The sequence below is a fragment of the Mus caroli genome, unplaced genomic scaffold (assembly GCF_978045245.1).
Source record: "Mus caroli unplaced genomic scaffold, Mus_caroli_1 scaffold_2, whole genome shotgun sequence".
In the NCBI taxonomy this organism is placed as follows: domain Eukaryota; kingdom Metazoa; phylum Chordata; class Mammalia; order Rodentia; family Muridae; genus Mus; species Mus caroli.
Window position 1 is genome coordinate 91,217,256 of NW_028227257.1, and position 20,007 is coordinate 91,237,262.

General features: G+C 35.4%; 2 protein-coding genes across 2 annotated transcripts; both read left to right on the plus strand.

Annotated features, from left to right (window-relative positions):
- Window positions 1-6,301: 6,301 nt before the first annotated feature.
- Window positions 6,302-7,219, plus strand: LOC110290459 (olfactory receptor 4C6-like). The gene has a single exon (XM_021157006.1). It carries the CDS (start codon window positions 6,302-6,304, stop codon window positions 7,217-7,219), a length of 918 nt encoding a protein of 305 aa, XP_021012665.1.
- An 11,157-nt stretch (window positions 7,220-18,376) lies between these two features.
- Window positions 18,377-19,312, plus strand: LOC110285797 (olfactory receptor 4C15-like). Its single transcript, XM_021152218.3, has one exon. The coding sequence runs from the start codon at window positions 18,377-18,379 to the stop codon at window positions 19,310-19,312; it is 936 nt and encodes a 311-aa protein (XP_021007877.1).
- Window positions 19,313-20,007: the final 695 nt, after the last annotated feature.

Genomic DNA, 20,007 nt, shown 5'->3' on the forward strand with positions numbered 1-20,007 from the left:
AGGAACTATCAATCCTGAATATCTATGCTCCAAATACAAAGGCAGCCTCATTCATTAAAGAAACTTTAGTAAATCTCAAAGCACACATTGCACCTCATACAATAATAGTGGGAGACTTCAACACACCACTTTCACCAATGGACAGATCATGGAAACAGAAACTAAACAGGGACACAGTGAAACTAACAGAAGTTATGGATCAAATGGATCTGGCAGATATCTACAGAACATTTTACCCTAAAACAAAAGGATACACCTTCTTCTCAGCACCTCATGGTACCTTCTCCAAAATTGACCACGTAATTGGGCACAAAACAGACCTCAACAGATACAAAAACATTGAAATTGTCCCATGCATCCTATCAGATCACCATGGACTAAGGCTGATCTTCAATAACAAAATAAATAATAGAAAGCCAACCTTCACGTGGAAACTGAACAACACTCTTCTCAATGATACCTTGGTCAAGGAAGGAATAAAGAAAGAAATTAAGGACTTTTTAGAGTTCAATGAAAATGAAGCCACAACATACCCAAACTTATGGGACGCAATGAAAGCATTTCTAAGAGGAAAACTCATAGCTCTGAGTGCCTCCAAAAGGAAACTAGAAAGAGCACACATTAGCAGCTTGACAACACACCTAAAAGCACTAGAACAAAAGGAAGCAAATTCACCCAAGAGGAGTAGACGGCAGGAAATAATCAAACTCAGGGGTGAAATCAACCAAGTGGAAACAAGAAAAACTATTCAAAGAATCAACCAATCAAGGAGCTGGTTCTTTGAGAAAATCAACAAGATAGATAAACCCTTAGCCAGACACACTAGAGGGCACAGGGAAAGCATCCTAATTAACAAAATCAGAAATGAAAAAGGAGACATAACAACAGATCCTGAATACATCCAAAACACCATCAGATCCTTCTACCAAAGGCTATACTCAACAAAACTGGAGAACCTGGATGAAATGGAGAAGTTCCTAGACAGATACCAGGTACCAAAGTTGAATCAAGATCAGGTTAATGATCTAAACAGCCCTATATCCCCCAAAGAAATAGAAGCAGTCATTAATAGTCTCCCAACCAAAAAAAGCCCAGGACCAGATGGGTTTAGTGCAGAGTTCTATCAGACCTTCAAAGAAGATCTAATCCCAGTTCTTCACAAACTATTCCACAAAATAGAAACAGAAGGTACTCTACCCAACTCATTCTATGAAGCCACAATTACTCTGATACCTAAACCACAAAAAGACCCAACAAAGATAGAAAACTTCAGACCAATATCCCTTATGAATATTGATGCAAAAATCCTCAATAAAATTCTTGCTAACCGAATCCAAGAACACATCAAAACAATCATCCATCCTGACCAAGTAGGTTTCATCCCAGGGATGCAGGGATGGTTCAATATACGGAAATCCATCAACGTAATCCAGTATATAAACAAACTCAAAGACAAAAACCACATGGTCATCTCGTTAGATGCGGAAAAAGCATTTGACAAGATCCAACACCCATTCATGATAAAAGTCTTGGAAAGATCAGGAATTCAAGGCCCATACCTAAACATGATAAAAGCAATCTACAGCAAACCAGTAGCCAACATCAAAGTAAATGGTGAGAAGCTTGAAGCAATCCCTCTAAAATCAGGGACTAGACAAGGCTGTCCACTTTCTCCATACCTATTCAACATTGTACTTGAAGTCCTAGCCAGAGCAATTCGACAACAAAAGGAGATCAAAGGGATACAAATTGGAAAAGATGAAGTCAAAATATCACTTTTTGCAGATGATATGATAGTATATATAAGTGACCCTAAAAATTCCACCAGAGAACTCCTAAGCCTGATAAACAGCTTCGGTGAAGTAGCTGGATATAAAATTAACTCAAACAAATCAATGGCCTTTCTCTACACAAAGAATAAACAGGCTGAGAAAGAAATTAGGGAAACAACACCCTTCTCAATAGTCACAAATAATATAAAATATCTTGGCGTGACTCTAACTAAGGAAGTGAAAGATCTGTATAATAAAAACTTCAAGTCTCTGAAGAAAGAAATTATAGAAGATCTCAGAAGATGGAAAGATCTCCCATGCTCATGGATTGGCAGGATCAACATTGTAAAAATGGCTATCTTGCCAAAAGCAATCTACAGATTCAATGCAATCCCCATCAAAATTCCAAATGAATTCTTCAACGAATTAGAAAGTGCAATCTGCAAATTCATCTGGAATAACAAAAAACCTAGGATAGCAAAAACTCTTCTCAAGGATAAAAGAACCTCTGGTGGAATCACCATGCCGGACCTAAAGCTCTACTACAGAGCAATTGTGATAAAAACTGCATGGTACTGGTATAGTGACAGACAAATAGACCAATGGAATAGAATTGAAGACCCAGAAATGAACCCACACACCTACGGTCACTTGATCTTCGACAAGGGAGCTAAAAACATCCAGTGGAAGAAAGACAGCATTTTCAACAAATGGTGCTGGCACAACTGGTTGTTAACATGTAGAAGAATGCGAATCGATCCATTCCTATCTCCTTGTACTAAGGTCAAGTCTAAGTGGATCAAGGAACTTCACATAAAACCAGAGACACTGAAACTTATAGAGGAGAAAGTGGGGAAAAGCCTTGAAGATATGGGCACAGGGGAAAAATTCCTGAATAGAACAGTAATGGCTTGTGCTGTAAGATCGAGAATTGACAAGTGGGACCTCATGAAACTACAAAGCTTCTGCAAGGCTAAAGACACCATCAATAAGACAAAAAAACCACCAACAGATTGGGAAAGGATCTTCACCTATCCTAAATCAGATAAGGGACTAATATCCAATATATATAAAGAACTCAAGAAGGTGGACTCCAGAAAGTCAAATAACCCCATTAAAAAATGGGGCTCAGAACTGAACAAAGAATTCTCGCCTGAGGAATACCGAATGGCAGAGAAACACCTGAAAAAAATGTTCAACATCCTTAATCATCAGGGAAATGCAAATCAAAACAACCCTGAGATTCCACCTCACACCAGTCAGAATGGCTAAGATCAAAAATTCAGGTGACAGCAGTTGCTGGCGAGGATGTGGAGAAAGAGGAACACTCCTCCATTGTTGGTGGGATTGCAAGCTTGTACAACCACTCTGGAAATCAGTCTGGCGGTTCCTCAGAAAATTGGACATAGTACTACCGGAGGATCCAGCAATACCTCTCCTGGGCATATATCCAGAAGATGTCCCAACCGGTAAAAAGGACACATGTTCCACTATGTTCATAGCAGCCCTATTTATAATAGCCAGAAGCTGGAAAGAACCCAGATGTCCCTCAACAGAGGAATGGATACAGAAATTATGGTACATTTACACAATGGAGTACTACTCAGCTATTAAAAAGAATGAATTTATGAAATTCCTAGCCAAATGGATGGACCTGGAGGGCATCATCTTGAGTGAAGTAACACAATCACAAAAGAACTCACACAATATGTATTCACTGATAAGTGGATATTAGCCCAAAACTTAGGATACCCAAGATTTAAGATACAATTTGCTAAACGCATGAAACTCAAGAAGAATGAAGACCAAAGTGTGGACACTGTGCACCTTCTCAGAATTGGGAACAAAACACCCAGGGAAGGAGTTACAGAGACAAAGTTCGTAGCGGTGATGAAAGGATGGACCATTTAGAGACTGCCGTATCCAGGGATCCATCCCATAATCAACTTCTAAACGCTGACACCATTGCATACACTAGCAAGATTTTGCTGAAAGGACCCAAATATAGCTGTCTCTTGTGAGACGATGCCGGGGCCTAGCAAACACAGGAGTGGATGTTCACAGTCAGCTATTGGATGTATCACAGGGCTCCCAATGGAGAAGCTAGAGTAAGTACCCAAGGAGCTAAAGGGATCTGCAACCCTATTGTTGGAACAACATGATGTACAAACTAGAACCCCGGAGCTCTTGTCTCTAGCTGCATATGTATCGAAAGATGGCCTAGTCAGCCATCAATGGAAAGAGAGGCCCATTTCACTTGCAAACTTTATATGTCCCAATATAGGGGAATGCCAGGGCCAAAAGAATGGGAATGGGTGGGTAGGGAAGTGGGGGGCGCTATGGGGGACTTTTGGGATAGTATTGGAAATGTAATTGAGGAAAATATGTAATAAAAATATAAAAAAAAAAAAGAAAATATTTGGAGATGTATCTTGTTATTAATGGTAGATTAAGATGTTTGTGTCCATGGTTGTGCGGTACTATGGACAACAACTTAGGAAACAATTTGTAGATCAGAAAGGAATACTCTTAGTAATTGATATATGAATTTCTTGTGGTCAGTGAAGAAGAACAATGGCAGCCCTACTAGTACTTCCTGACATGGCTCTCCTAGAACTGGACAGGTGATCAAGGTGTTCAAAAATATTTTCCATCAAATTCCTGATTGGATTTAATAAAAACATTGATGATCAGTAGACGTATACCTTGAGGATTAAAAGTAGAAATGAATTTCTTGAGTCCAGCTTCTTGAGCTCTTTGTCTATATTGGATATTAGTCCCCTATCAGATTTAGGATTGGCAAAAATCTTTTCCCAATCTGCAGGTGGCCTTTTTGTCTTATTGACAGTGTCTTTTGCCTTATTGAAGCTTTGCAATTTTATGATGTCCCATTTATCAATTCTTGATCTTACAGCACAAGTCATTGCTGTTCTGTTCAGGAATTTTTACCATGTGCCCATATCTTTGAGGCTTTTCCCACTTTCTCCTCTATAAATTTCAGTGTCTCTGGTTTTATGTGGAGTTCTTTGATCCACTTCGACTTGAGCTCGTGTCTCTAGCTGCATATGTAGCCGAAGTTGGCCTAGTCGTCCATCATTGGGAAGAGAGGCCCTTAGGTTTTGCACACTTTATATGCCCCAGTAGAGGGGAATGCCAGGGCTAAGAAGTGAGAGTGGGTGGGTAGGAGAGCAGGGCCGGGGAAGGGGGGGGAGGGTATAAGGAACTTTCAGGATAGCATTTGAAATGTAAATAAAGAAAACATCTAATAAAAAAGTAGAAATGACTGATAGATTTTTATATAAGTGATTAGATTTATGACAGTTCTAAAATTTATATAAGATTACTATTTTAAGGCTAATAATAAACTAATTGTGCTTTCTTTATTAACCACAAATAACAGCCTGTCAATAAAAAGAAAATGGCAGAGAAAATTACATGACTTTTTTTTAATAACTTCTTAATCTGTAACAAGGTGCTTACTTATGAACATATGTGGGTTCCTAGGAATGATTTGTTTTCCCCTTCATGTGTAATATGTAAATTGTATTTCAAGTAAAGGTATTTGGGAACATACATATTAAAAATAATCATTCATTAAAAGAAAGTTGAATGCAATCACATTGTAATGTTTATGTAATTTGAAATATTTTACTGGGATATATAAGCAGTGGAAGAAAAAGTAAAAAAAAAAATACAGTATAGAATTATACATAACACTAAAATAGAAAGAACACTAGTGAGGGGAAGTGAGAGAAAATGACAGTTTAGAAAGAAGCTTTTTAGTTGGACTTTATACTTATAGTCCTTAAGAAATAAAAATTCTTCAGATATGACCTTAGGATACACTCTTATAAATTTGTGTACACAATATTGTTTATTATATAATATTTATTGTTCTATATAAATATATAAGCTTTTATACTTTCTAAATTCTTGAGTGTATTTAGTGACAAATGAAGATCAACAGTCTGTCTGCAAGTTTTCCAAAAGTAGATACCTAGGGAAGAGCTGTATGGAGACAGTTGATTTTGGAAAGCAGAAAATAAAGCGGTTGAAGAGAGTGAGACAGGGAAAGAAAAATGTAAGCCTCAGATTGTGATAAACAGGTTACCTTTCATCAGTGGACTCAATTACACTACTATCAGACTTCCACAAAGGTGTTAATAGTACATTTTTTAGAACTGTGTATGCACAAGAATGATGAAGCAAGAATTCTTGTCACAGAATCAAGCATGATAACCGAAAATTAGAGTTATGCCTGGGAGAGGATGTACTGTTGTGGGATTTGGGCAAAAGCTGCCTTCAGACTTTGTTGTTAGTAGCTTAAATTTAGGCTTTGTGATAAAATCACACATGATAGTATGCATAGTCAGTTGAAAAAGAGCAAGATTAGGAAGATTAGAAACAGCACGCAGCAATGTCTATTACATACAATATTTACTAATTAAAAATAATACTCTTTCTTTTTTTTTAAATAAATTACAGATTCTCCAGTTTAGAATTCCATGTTTTTTACCAGCTCACATCAAATGGAGAATGCAAACAATGTCACTGAATTCATTCTTTTGAGCATTACCAAGATTCCAGAGCTGAGAATACTATTCTCTGCTTTGTTTCTTATCATATATGCGGCCACACTTTTGGGAAACCTACTGATCATTGTAACTGTAAAAGTGAGTCTGAATCTGAGGTCTCCCATGTATTTTTTCCTCATTTCCTTGTCCCTTTTGGATGTCATCTACTCTTCAGTCACTGCTCCCAAGTTGATTGTAGACTCTCTTTCTGAGAACACTACCATCTCCCTAGAAGGCTGCATGACCCAGCTCTTTGCTGAACACTTTTTTGGTGGGGTAGAGATCATCCTTCTCATCGTGATGGCCTATGACCGCTATGTGGCTATCTGTAAACCTCTACACTACATGACCATTGTTAGTCCTCGAGTATGCTGGCTGATGGTGGGAGGTGCTTGGGTGGGAGGATTTGCTCACGCAACCATCCAGCTGCTCTTTATGTACCAAATACCTTTCTGTGGTCCCAATGTCATTGATCATGTGATCTGTGACTTGTTCCTGTTGTTGCAACTAGCCTGCATGGACACCCATATCCTAGATCTCTTAGTTGTTCTCAACAGTGGGGTAATGTGTGTGACCATTTTCCTTATTCTCATCACTTCCTATGGAGTAATCCTCTGTTCCCTAAAGTCTTCCAGCTCTGAAGGAAGGCGGAAAGCTCTCTCCACATGTAGCTCTCACTTCACAGTGGTTGTGTTGTTCTTTGTACCTTGTATCATCTTGTACATGAGGCCTGTGGTCACTTATCCTATAGATAATGCAATGGCTCTGTGTGCTACAATCTTTGAACCAATGTTAAATCCTTTAATCTATAGCTTGAGAAATGCAGAAGTGAAACATGCTCTGAGGAAACTGTGGATGAAAAGGGGACCTTGAATGTTACTGATATGCGAAGGAACAAATATTAGTATGTTTTTATTTTCATATAAACTCTCACTTTAAAAGAGAGGTATTTCCTGATTTTCTTTAGCTGTTTATTTATTACAAATGTCTGCATTAAGTTTATATGTTTAAAATTCAGAATTAGAAATTTACTTTAGAAATGTTACTTAGAATATTAGAGTAGAACATGAAATGAGGAATTATTTTTCTGTCTGCCTGTTCTGATCTCTAACCTTGTCACAGCAGGGATTGTGTTTTCCCTTCATGCTGTAACCCAAGTAAATGGAACTAGAAGTCTAGCTACCTATTATATGCTTCCTAAATATTGCTGGGTGAATATAAATCTCAAAGAAAATTAAGGTACTAAATGTTTGAAGATAAAGAAGAAAGAAGTGAGCAGGATGAACATATACAAGCAATTTAGGACTTAGAATTTCTTAGGAGTGCATGTTTTTATATTTTGTGTTTTGAGGCAGTTTCTGTTTATTAGAAAGCTATTTTAATATAGTGACTTTGTCATTTTTGTTGTTTTTTGTTTATATATATATATATATATATATATATATATATATATATAAACAAACATGTGATATATATATCACATGTCTGTGGTATGCACATATGAACATGTATGCTTGCATGGTCAGGCATGAAGTGCCTTTCCATATGGATCTCCACCTTCCTTTTACTGAATCCAAAAGTACTGGTTTGATGACTATAGCCAGCCAGCTTTTTGGGATTCAATAGCATCCCTACCATGCTTTTTTGTAGATTCCAGAGACCTGAACTGTGGTCTTTCTCCTTGTGCAGCAGGAACTTGAACCTCTGAACAATTTCCCAAGGTTCTCTTGCCATTCTTTAGTGAAATAATTCAGGTCATTTCAAGTTTATGAAATATGTTTTAAAAGTGTGTGTTTCAGTTTTGAAATATTATATTCTCTACAAAACAAGAACAACTCTATAGAGCTATATATAAAACCTCTATAGTTTATTTGCATGGCTATGCTAGATGTAATTTTGCTATTACATTCAGAATTTTGAATTCCTAAACCAATGCAAGTTTGTTTCTTAAATATTTTTGCTATGAAAATCCCAGAAATATATTAATGGAATTTTAAACTGTCGCCCTTAAAAAGGTGAATAGTAAATCTGAGGGTTCTGACATGAGTTAAGGTTCTGTTATCCTAAAATATAAGTATAATATATGCAATAACATTAACTACAGGGTCAACTATAATATTCAAATAAACCATTTATATCATTTTTTCATTTTTAACTAATGATATTTACAGTCAACCATTATCTAGGTATAAAAAAAATCAACTCTAGTCTACAACTAAAATTTTTGCTCTTTCATTTTATTATGATTTGTTAGGTTTGAAGTTTTGGAAACTCTCCTGAGCAGCTATGTTAAAGTAGTGGCTGTGGTGATGTTCTCCTTCACTTTGGGACCTTATGTTTTAGTTAATGAAGCAGATGATTTGTAAAAATAAATAGCAGAGATGTCTTAGAGAAATAAATAGTTTTCAGATAACTTCATAGGAAGTAAATAATTAATTATAGGAATCATCTGGTCTTTCCTTAGGGAATTTTAAGCTGAGAGCCAAATAAAGAGACCACTCCTAAGCAAGCGAGTGGGAAGAGCACTCTGGACAAAACAAAAAAACAGGAAAAGTGGTTTATATTCGAGCCTGAAGTGAAGTTGGTATCAGTATTGAGTGCTAAGGAGAGGCAGCATGGGAAGGGGTGAGGCCCTGATGAATTTTTTTTTATCCTTAAGTTCAGTAAAAATCAGAGTTATCAGGGGCTGGTGAGATGGCTCAGTGGGTAAGAGCACCCGACTGCTCTTCCGAAGGTCCAGAGTTCAAATCCCAGCAACCACATGGTGGCTCACAACCATCCGCAAAGAGATCTGGCGCCCTCTTCTGGAGTGTCTGAAGACAGCTACAGTGTACTTACATATAATAAATAAATCTTTAAAAAAAAAATCAGAGTTATCAAAGATACCTTCTCAGTATACAACTGAAATCCAAACCCAACACGGACTTTGATGGCTTGAAAAGCCGGGGATCAAAATCTTTGCACATTGCTTGCCTTTTATGTATTAACAATTAGAATGGTATTTCATGTCTTGTATCAATAATTTAGCATAAATATATACATTTAAATTTCATCATCCTGATTCACTTCAAAGAGAGTGGTCTTAATAGTATGAAAACTTCATCTAGAAACAACTTTATGTAGAATATTTTTCTTGGTTCAATTATAAAATTAAAAATAGTTGAAGAAAAATAGTGAGATCCTTAACCTAACTTTTTAAAAATATTCTTTATAACTTTTACAATAACAGAGTAGGTCGAGAAATTTTCAACTATACTGTTAAGAACTGCTGGGTTACAGACATTGTAAAAGTTTAAAAATGTTTTCTTGCCAATGTTTTATAGATTTCCCTAACTTTACTCCTTCTAATAATCTTGATCCCTGAAGTAATTAATGAATTCCTTAAAAAATCATATGATTATTGTTTAGAACATGAAAAATGTAATAATATTCATGGTATTATTGGGAGATTTTTTTTGTTCTATATTATTCACATACTGATTACTGTGTCTAATATCTGGTTGCAGTCCAGATGTTGGCATTGTCAAGCATCTCCCGTGTCAATGGTGTGTAAAAATTGTTTTCCATCATCTCTGATTGGTTACTAAAGATCTGATCAGCCAATAGCTGGACAGCAGAGGAGGAGGGAAGATACCTGATCTCAGTGAGGGGGTCTCAGGTGGAAAGTGGCCAAGGCAATTCACCATGAGCAATACTGCACGAAGATTTGCCATGAGCTTCTGGCCATGAGAGAGTTGAAGAGAACACGAATTGAACAGGAACATCCAGGGAAAGATGAATATGGCAAGTAACAAGGCACATGGCTCGGTAGTAGGCAGTCTAATCAAGGTCAATTAAGGTTAGAATGGATGAGTATCTGCCAAGCTATAGTGCCTGAAGCCTTTCAATAAAAATATCTGACCTCCATGTTATTATTCAGAGTAAGGGCAGGCATATAAAAGTCCTGATGGTATAAACTGATAGTAAGTTAAGAGTACACACTCACTTTAAGTGGAAGTAGAGTGTCTATGTAACAATAACCTGCAAAGGTTAAACTTAGTAGCACCATGTAAACTTGCTTCGTAAATCACTGAGTAGTCAGCTCTAACATTTGAACCTCAGCAGGACACTCAGATATCTTTTTAATATTTTAAGTCAGACTTCAACACACATTTTTAATATGCAGTGTAAATAGCTAAAATCTTAACATTTAACCAAACTGTGACATACATAATATTGCTATCTGGTTATCTTTCTAAATGTCTCTATTACAACTTACTTCTCAATGTCTTTCTCAATACATATGGTACCTTTTACGTCCTCTTACTGGTTAAGCATGCTCTTGCTCTAGGACTTTCTAGGACTTTCTTTGGGCCATTCTCCAAACTGTCTTTGTGGTTAACTTAGTGTGTTTTAAGTGGCATGAAGACCCAACATGTCATAGATTTTTGTCCTCATACCTGAGTATGAGGAACTGTTTTCTTTGGAGAACTCTTGTATTATTTTATAAGTGCTTCTTTAGTGTGAGGAGCTGGGCAGTGTCTTCTGGAGCATTATTACTGAGTTCTAGTGCATGGGCTTTATGGTAGTTTGAACATGTTTGGACCCGGGAGTGACAATATTTTTAGGTGTGGCCTTGTTAGAATAGGTGTGGCCTTCTTGGAGGAAGTTTGTCCTTATCAGGCTAGGCAATGAGGCCCTCCTCCTAACCACATGGGAGCTATTCTTCTAGTGGCCTTCTGATGAAGATGTAGAACTCTCAGCTCTTCCTATGCCATCCCTGCCTGGACACTACCATGCTCCTGCCTTGATAATAATAGAGTGAGCTTCTGAACCTGTAAGCCAGACCCCATTAATTGAATGTTGTTCTTACAAGAGTTGCCTTGGCCATGGTGCCTGTTCACAGCAGGAAACCCTAACTAAGATAGACCTCATCAAAAAATTGTCACATTGATGGGTATTGATACACAGAAAATTGTATCAGTTCCTATAGACAGCATCTTATTTAAGGAATGTAGCTTAGTATAATGGCTTCCATTTTGCTTATTTAATTAGATATTTTATAAAATCATACTAGACCAGTAGTGAAAATGGCATCAACATGGTGATTTTCTGTGATTAAAAGATATGTTTAAAGTTCTGAGATACAAAAGTCCCCTGCTGACTGTTGGCATTGACCATGTACGTTGGACCTAGTGCAAGTCCACCTTTTAGTACTTTGACTGAAGCGCCAGATATTACAGCACAACACCTATTCTAAGTAGTGGTGTGCTTCCTTTGTCACTTGTTCTTCCATGTGATACCTATGAAGCTCATAACAATCTGTCAGAAGTCTATACTAAGTATTAGGTGGTTCTGAGGTTGTCTGGAATTATCACCTTCAAGTTCATTCAATGCTATTGCTCTGAAATTCTGACTTCCACATTTCCCACCAAATGAATGAGTATGTTTTCTTGTTTCCATTGGATGTAACGGTGTGATCACCTTCATTGATCTTAAGTTTCTGTGAAAGGTCTTAAACTGCATAGCTAAGATGACTAGATCTTCATTCTTTCTTCTATGTAAGTTTCAGGGTAGGGGAAGGCAGGGATTTGAGCTCTGCCAGAGTAAGACTCAATGTATGAGTGTTGTGATTATGGTCTAAGTTCCTGGGAAGACGTGGTCTAAAGATAGGTAGTCTATACTGTACAATGAAATTCCAAGTGATAAAATTCACAAGACTACAGAAATGTTGTTCATACTTGCTTGTATAGTTCTTACTGTTTGTAAAATAAATACTTTAATATGAAAGAATTAAATTGTCTTGTGGAGAGTCACTGAAAGCTGGTGAAGATGGCAAGCCTCATCTGAAAGCAGCATCAATAGTGATGATGTAATGTGAAAGAAACATAGGCATCAGAAGAAATGTAGGCACTGCAACAGGGAAAAGTTCTGTGGGGAAGATAACAAAGGCTTCCTAGGCCTGAAGAAAACATGTTTTGCATTCGCTGAAGGGATAGTTCATAAGTACTTATGTCATAATTTATATACACAAGTTTTTGAAAATTTGTTATTCCTCCTCTCCTTTACTTCTCTACAATGATAAAATATTTTCATATAGGAACTGATAAGGAAGTCCTAAAATTTATATAGACACCTATGTATGAAAAATATCATAGTAATAATAACATGTGAGCATAATAATGGAGGACTAGATTTGTTAATCAGCAAAGCACAACTTAAAACTCTACATGAAAATTTTTATCATTGGCTAAGTAATAAGAATTCTATATAACAAAATAAATTACAGAGGAGTGAGAATATTTCTCTGTGGAATCTTGCTATGTATTTTTTCATGACATAAATGATGGTGAGAGATTTTCAGTTAGTGGGAAAGTGTTGGTATTGGATAAAGTTTAAAATAATTAATGGCTCTCTCTTCACTTACAGTTTCTTAAAGCCTACCCATGGCTCCTTTCTTCTCTGAGTTTATATATTCTGATTTGAACTTCAAAATTCGTCTTTTTTCTATACCTGAACAAAGTAGTATTTCTTTTATTTACTTACACTACTTCTTTGTTGTTGAAATGATAATTACCACAATTCCCCTATTTTTTATATACTCTAAACCCTCCTATACACTACTCAATGTTCTCATTCAAATTCATGGTTTCTTTTTAATCATTAATTGTTATTTTTACACATATGTACACATATATGTGTATATAATAAACATATAATTATATATACATATATATGAATACATATAATACATAAATACATATATACACACATATATATGTATACATATATATATACATATGTATACATATTATACATATATTCCTAAACACACACTTCCACCAACATGACACCAATTAGTCATATATTCTGAATTCTATCAGAAAAGGTAAAAATAATTGCTAAGTTATTGCATTTTGTTTTAAATTCAAAGAGTTTCTGGGAAGAAAACCATTGCATTCTTCACAATCAATAGATATTAATGGTATAAATATGTGTTTCATTCTTTGATAAGCATTCTACTGTCTCAGAAAATCCGGTTTTTGTTGTTGTCGGTTGTGGTAGATGCAATATTCTCTCAGAATTAAGCTATTACATTTGGAAGCATCTTCAATTTAAAATCAGAGGTTCAGAGAAAAGAAAAAAGTTCTCTGATCCTATGGGAATACAGAAATAGAAATTTAGAAATAAGTGAGGAAGTAACACTCAAATTTATATCATGGAAAATCAGGGTCGTGGAAAATTTCCAACACCTGAGGTGGGTGGGGCTACTTGTTCTTAAATCCCATGGAAAAAAGTCTTTAAATTTCAGTTGAATATCAAGAAGGAAAGTTTTGTTTCTTTTGTTTCTCCTGGATACCATGTTACAGAGAGCACATGAGGGGCAGTGTTTTGCTGAAGATGCCCCTCTTTTTTGCCCAAGATGAGAAGAAAAAATTAGAAGGAGCCTTAGAGTTGGACCAGAAACTGAATAGACCCATTCATATAAAACAGGAGAGTGTCATCACTGGAATTGATTGATACAAGTGAGGCTTATAATTATTTTATTCAATTTTCAAAAAGGATTTAAAATTAGGCTATAGTGCTTAATTTGTGAGTTCTATGTTCAATGGCGTGAGTCAAAATTAAAACAACACACATGAAACTTATAGGATAGGGTGTTATGCATAATAGGCATCCAGTAAAAACTCAGTCATTAAAAAAATACTAATCATAATTTTGAAGTGCAGTGCAAACCAGCCATTCTTAGAGGATTAATGACGTTAATACTGTATTTAAATTTTATCTATAAATTAAATCCAAATCAGTTAAAATGCAATAAGCACATGCTTTATTTTACCTCACCAATAGAATTATTTTAAAATATTCTCTAACTCTTCCTCATTTTTAATGTTAAATAGTGACTTTTCAGAGAATGTCCATAAAGTCTACAGAATCCTGATGTAGAGCCACAGAATGCTGTCCTCTTTTTACTTAATACTACACAACATGGAATTTACTATACCCACAAATCAACTCCACAAGAACAGACATTAAGGTAAGAAGCATGACACATGTCCCAGAGTGGAGTATTCCAAGTTAAATGTATCTACTTACTCTCCCTAAGTGTCTTTGATGTTTGTGAATAATGCTAGGTTCTTGTCTTAGAATCCTCAGGAACACCTGAAGCCCTGCACTGTGTTAATGTTAGCCATGGCTTAGTGTTTCCCTTAAAAGAGATGAATTAACAAAACAACAAGAGAGGCAGGAGGTATCTTCTGGAATGAACAGCAGTGGAAACACAGAAATGTTATCACAGCCATCCTTTCCAGAGACAGTAAGATTATGAAGATTATAACTTTTGGGGCAATTATCAGAGCATCTGTGAAATCCAAGAGAATGTACTGAAGTTGGAAGTGGACATGTTTCCCACATAATTATATAAACATGTGTTCTTACCTGGATGAGTGAGAAATACATATTTAATATATGTGATCATCTTCCTATGCTTATTTTAGGCAGCTTTCCTTTTTACTAATATCTGTAGCATACAATTTCCTATTCTATTGTTTCCCTAACTCACCTCATGTTTTTATGACTTTAGGTCTGAGTTTATTAATATTAATATTCTTAATATATTTATGCTTCTAGAAGTATTTGCTCATAAGATTTATAAGATAATTTAACAAATTCATCAATTTTGTTGCAATTTAAGAGTTATAATTGAAGACAGCATAATTTTTAGAGAGCAAATTTTATTATATGACAATTTTATTTTTTACATAGAAGCTGCTTAAAAATCATACTGACATCAATATTTTCTATTTAATATTGATATATGTTTTGTCAAATGTGGTTACAATACCTGTCAGGATTTTACAGGTCTCTGAGCTTGATCTGTATTACTGTCTCTATTTTATATTAGAGGACATAGAATATTATAGTTTGTTCACTGACAATGGCTGCCATATAAGCAAGCTCACATTGCTAGGTATTTGATAGAAGAAACTAAAATTTTTTTAAATTAACTTTTATTTTGAATACCTTTAAATTGACTAAACATGCTAAGGAAGTAGGTGGTAAAATTATTCAATTAGTATAAGTTCTTTGTTCCTTTTACTGTCACTTTGATTTTCTTGATACAATAAAGCCATCTGGAAGAGGTGGTCTGAGGGTGTTGTCATTTATCTCTGTGTGTAAGGACAGGTATTTAGATTATTGTTTGTGAATGTGGTGGTTTAATGAAGCAGTCTTTTCCACTCCTGAAGGAAACTTCTTTTTTCAAAAGACTGAGACCAGAACAGAAAAACCACAACCAACTGAAACATTGAGTTGTGGAGACATGTATGTGTAAATATATCCATAAAACACTCACACACCTAAGGCTCAGTTAATATTTCTAAAGAGTGGGTGGAAAGATTGGAAGAACCAGAAATTCAGAGAGTTTGATGTGCAATTGTGTCTCCAAATAATTTCTGAACTAACACCCATAGGTCTCACCGACATTACTGCCTAACCATGAACTGAACAACAATGACACCAGTAGACATGCCAAAGTTGACAAAGTCCATGAGGCCTCAATCTTACATAAAGTACTGCAGACAACTAAAGAATGCTAAAAGTGGAAGAAATAGTCTTCCCCAGGGGAGAGCACACAAATACTGTTAATCAAATACCGAATGGTCAACCAGAAATGTACATGCTGCTAACATACAAAGAATGTTATATTTAGAAATATAGTTCATATACATACTTGCATATAACAACAATTAATCATTATAGTGACCATGAATTTTAAAGAGAGTAAGGAATAGTATATTGGAAAGTTTGAAAGGAGGAAAAAGGAGGGAGAGATGTTGTAATTATATTATAAATATATTATATATAATTATATATATATATATATAAACATATAAAAAGACTGGTAAATGTTTTAGCAGTAGAATGCAGTCTTTCTGATTGTAGGGTGTGTGCTCACTCCTCAACACTGTCTTCTCCTGATATTCTGACTGTATTGATGATATAACTTTTCCCATTCCCTTAAGAAAGAATTGAGCTACATTCTTATCAAGTTCATCCGAAGAAATGTGATATGAGTCTTTGAGAGGTTTAAGAACCTTAAGTAATATGCTCTAAGCCAGAGGACAATAGCAAAACCTGTATTGGGTATGCCAGCAAGAATCAGGAGCTGAACATTTCATATTTTACCCCATTCTTCTTCCTGCTTTAGCCCTATTCAGACCCTGAGTCATTTATTGGCATACTTCTCTCTATGAAAACTATCTGCCACAATTGTTTAACGTTTGTTTAATCTTCTTGTCCTTGGTGATAATTTATAAGTAGTTTTGGGATTCATAGTACAGACACCCAGAAGTGAATTGGAGATCTGAGGACAAAAGCTAATGTACAATTTACATACTTGCTGGTTTTGTTCATAGTTACATGATTTCTGTTAACTATAAGTAGAATTCATAAACTGGGGTGATTTTTAAATATTTTACATAGAATTCTTTTGTTTACTTATTTTTAACAAACAGGTACAAGCATATAATTATATTCACATGCACCTGCTTCTAAATTGATACATATCAGTAACACATATAAGGAGAACTTGATAATTATTTTCATCTCTGTGCACAAGTGGAAATGAATGGAAAAATTATTCTGTGGGTAAGGCATTTTCCTAGATTATCTGATAACTAAGTTTGAAAATGACACAGTTACCTCAGGGAATGTTGTTTTGCTTTTAAGTTTGCCATATCATTATAATCCTAGAATATGTGGACATATAACTGGATAGTCTTTTCTTGAAAATATTATTTATGTTTCATATATATGTGTTATTAGGAGTTATACATGGTCAGACCAAGCAGGATTTTACAAATCTTTGGAAAATTGTTAATAAATCCATCACTGAAATTTCATGTACTCTATCTTCAGCAATATCACAGCTGTTGGAAACTTGAGTATATAGTTTCCTGGGTCATTAACTTCTAATTCTTCATCATTTACTGTGTTGAATTTATTAAAATGTCCCATTCAAACCTGAACAACATTGAGAATCCTTAACTGTTACAGGTAGAAAGAGGCTTGAGGTTTCTAATGGAAAAGAAAAACTGCTATCTTTTCCCTGTCCTTTCAATAAACCATGCTTGAGACTGGAGGCAGAGATTCTCTCCAATATTTAAATAGGATTGGACATTTTTTTTCCTGACTTCACATTAATCTCCTGAATCATGAGTGTCTTACAAATAAAACAGGTTAAGATAGCTAGGGCCTTGTGGGCTGCTTTTTTTATTTTTTATTACTAATCATTAGAACAAAACTTAGGAGTGGCATTATTTGCTTTTATGAACTTCTATTCCAATTTCAGATGATGACTTTTAAAAACCTTGACATTAATATTTAAGTCTATATCTGTGCTTATTTATCTTTCTTTTGTATAAAAATGTGTTATTAAATCATAACAGCTGTCACATTTGGTTTTAGCCAAAAGTCTGAAGACTCATACAAATTTATAAAGGCATGTTCAATTTACATTTTTTTTAAACTTTGAAAAAGTACCTATGATGTTTGTCTCCTAAAATGCAGGTTATTTCTTCTATTTATAGATGACATTCTTTAGTTATCTAGTCATTCCTATGTGCTTCACTAACAATGGAAGATATGAATAAACACGGTCCTCACTTCCTCATAAGATGGACAAAATGTCAGAAGACTTTGCAGCAATTCATTTAGGATCTCAAATAAATTGTCAAATATAGAATTACATATAAACTACTGTCAGTCTTCTTCTATACATGCAACTGTTTCCATTTCTGTGTATAGAGAGCTCTAGATTTTAAGTATAGAATATAATTTATGGCTGCTTCAATCTGACTAATCTTTGACTATCACCTTGAAATGTTTCTGTTTTTTGTTCTCAACAAAATCAGGCACAAAATGTGATTTTGGATCTGGCCATAAAAATTCTTTGTGACATCAAAACCATAAACTGGATTGAAGCAAATGCTTATCATCATTGCCAAATTATACGTCCTCTATTGGGCATTCATCCTTTCCTTGGAAACCATGCAAAACCAGAGTTTTATAACTGAATTTGTCTTCCTGGGACTTTCCCAGAATCCAAATGTTCAAAAAATGATATTTATCATATGTTTACTTGTCTACATTGCAACTATTGCGGGCAATATGATGATTGTGGTGACTGTTGTTTCTACTCCGGCACTGCTCGGCTCACCCATGTATTTCTTCCTGGCTTTCTTGTCTCTATTGGATGCAAGCTTCTCCTCTGCCATGACACCCAAAATGATTGTAGATTCTCTCTATGAGAGAAAAACCATCTCCTTTGATGGATGCATGATACAACTTTTTGCTGAACATTTCTTTGGTGGGGCTGAGGTGATTGTCCTGTCAGCCATGGCCTATGACCGCTATGTTGCTATTTGCAAGCCCTTACACTACTCTTCCATCATGACCCTGAGGCTCTGTGGTACTCTAGTGGGAGTGGCCTGGGTAGGAGGATTCTTACACTCTATCATCCAAATTATCTTCACTTTGCAGCTGCCTTTCTGTGGACCCAATATCATTGATCACTTCATATGTGATTTGTACCCATTACTGGAGCTTGCTTGCACTGACACTCACATCTTTGGCCTTTTGGTGGTTGCCAACAGTGGCTTTATCTGCATCATAATCTTCACTTTGTTGCTTGTCTCTTATGGTTTTATCTTGCTGTCTCTGAGATCTCGTAGTTCTGAAGGACGATGGAAAGCTCTGTCTACTTGTGGATCCCATATTGCTGTTGTGGTCTTGTTCTTTGTCCCATGCATATTTACATATGCTAGGCCTCCCACTGCCTTCTCCTTTGACAAAATGGTAGCAATATTTTACACCATGCTATCCCCCTTGCTTAATCCTATGATTTATACTTTTAGGAATAAGGACATGAAAAATGCCATAAGGAAAATGTGGAAGAGATTGATAGTACATTCAGATAAAAAATAAAAAATGTTATTTTTTATCAAAATTAATATGAAAAGAAAAGAGGTCAAAACTATTTCATTCAAAAACTACGGTGTATTCATTACATGTGTGGAAGTAATGAAATTGTACAGAACTAGCATTATTTTGGAGATTAGAAGATGTTGTTTTTCCTTTTATATCTGGCATGTGTCCAGAGTAGGAAACTCAATATTAATGTGGTTAAATTTATTTTACACTTACTTAGAATCTCTTAATAAAAAAAGAATAAACCAAATTACCTGGTATAAGTTAGCTGTTAAATCCATGCTTTTAAAAAATCTGCACGAGAGTAAAAATGACTTAGACATTTGGGTGAAAATTTACTTAAACTACCTATTATAAGTAAAAGGAAATTTCAATTTATGGTAGTGATGTCAATAACAGTCAGAGTTTAGGAAGAACAGTAGGAAAATCTTCACAAAATTACTGTAGGCTTCCTTTCTTTTGTGACTCCATTATTTCATGGGATTCCTATGCGATCTGCTATAGAGTCTGGATCATATCTTGATATTTTGGGAGATAATATGAAGTTAGGCCCTTCCTGCCAGTGCATGCTTATTTCTTGGGTTGAGATACATCTTATGTCAGCCAGTCCTTGGAACAGAGATGGGAGGAGCCCATAATTGTTTGTAAATGATCATCTCTTAGAAAACAACAATTCTAGAGATTCAACAAAA

Coding starts and splice junctions, on each gene's coding strand:
- LOC110290459 (XM_021157006.1), top strand. CDS start 6,302: ATGGAGAATGCAAACAATGTCACTGAATTCATTCTTTTGAGCATTACC.
- LOC110285797 (XM_021152218.3), top strand. CDS start 18,377: ATGCAAAACCAGAGTTTTATAACTGAATTTGTCTTCCTGGGACTTTCC.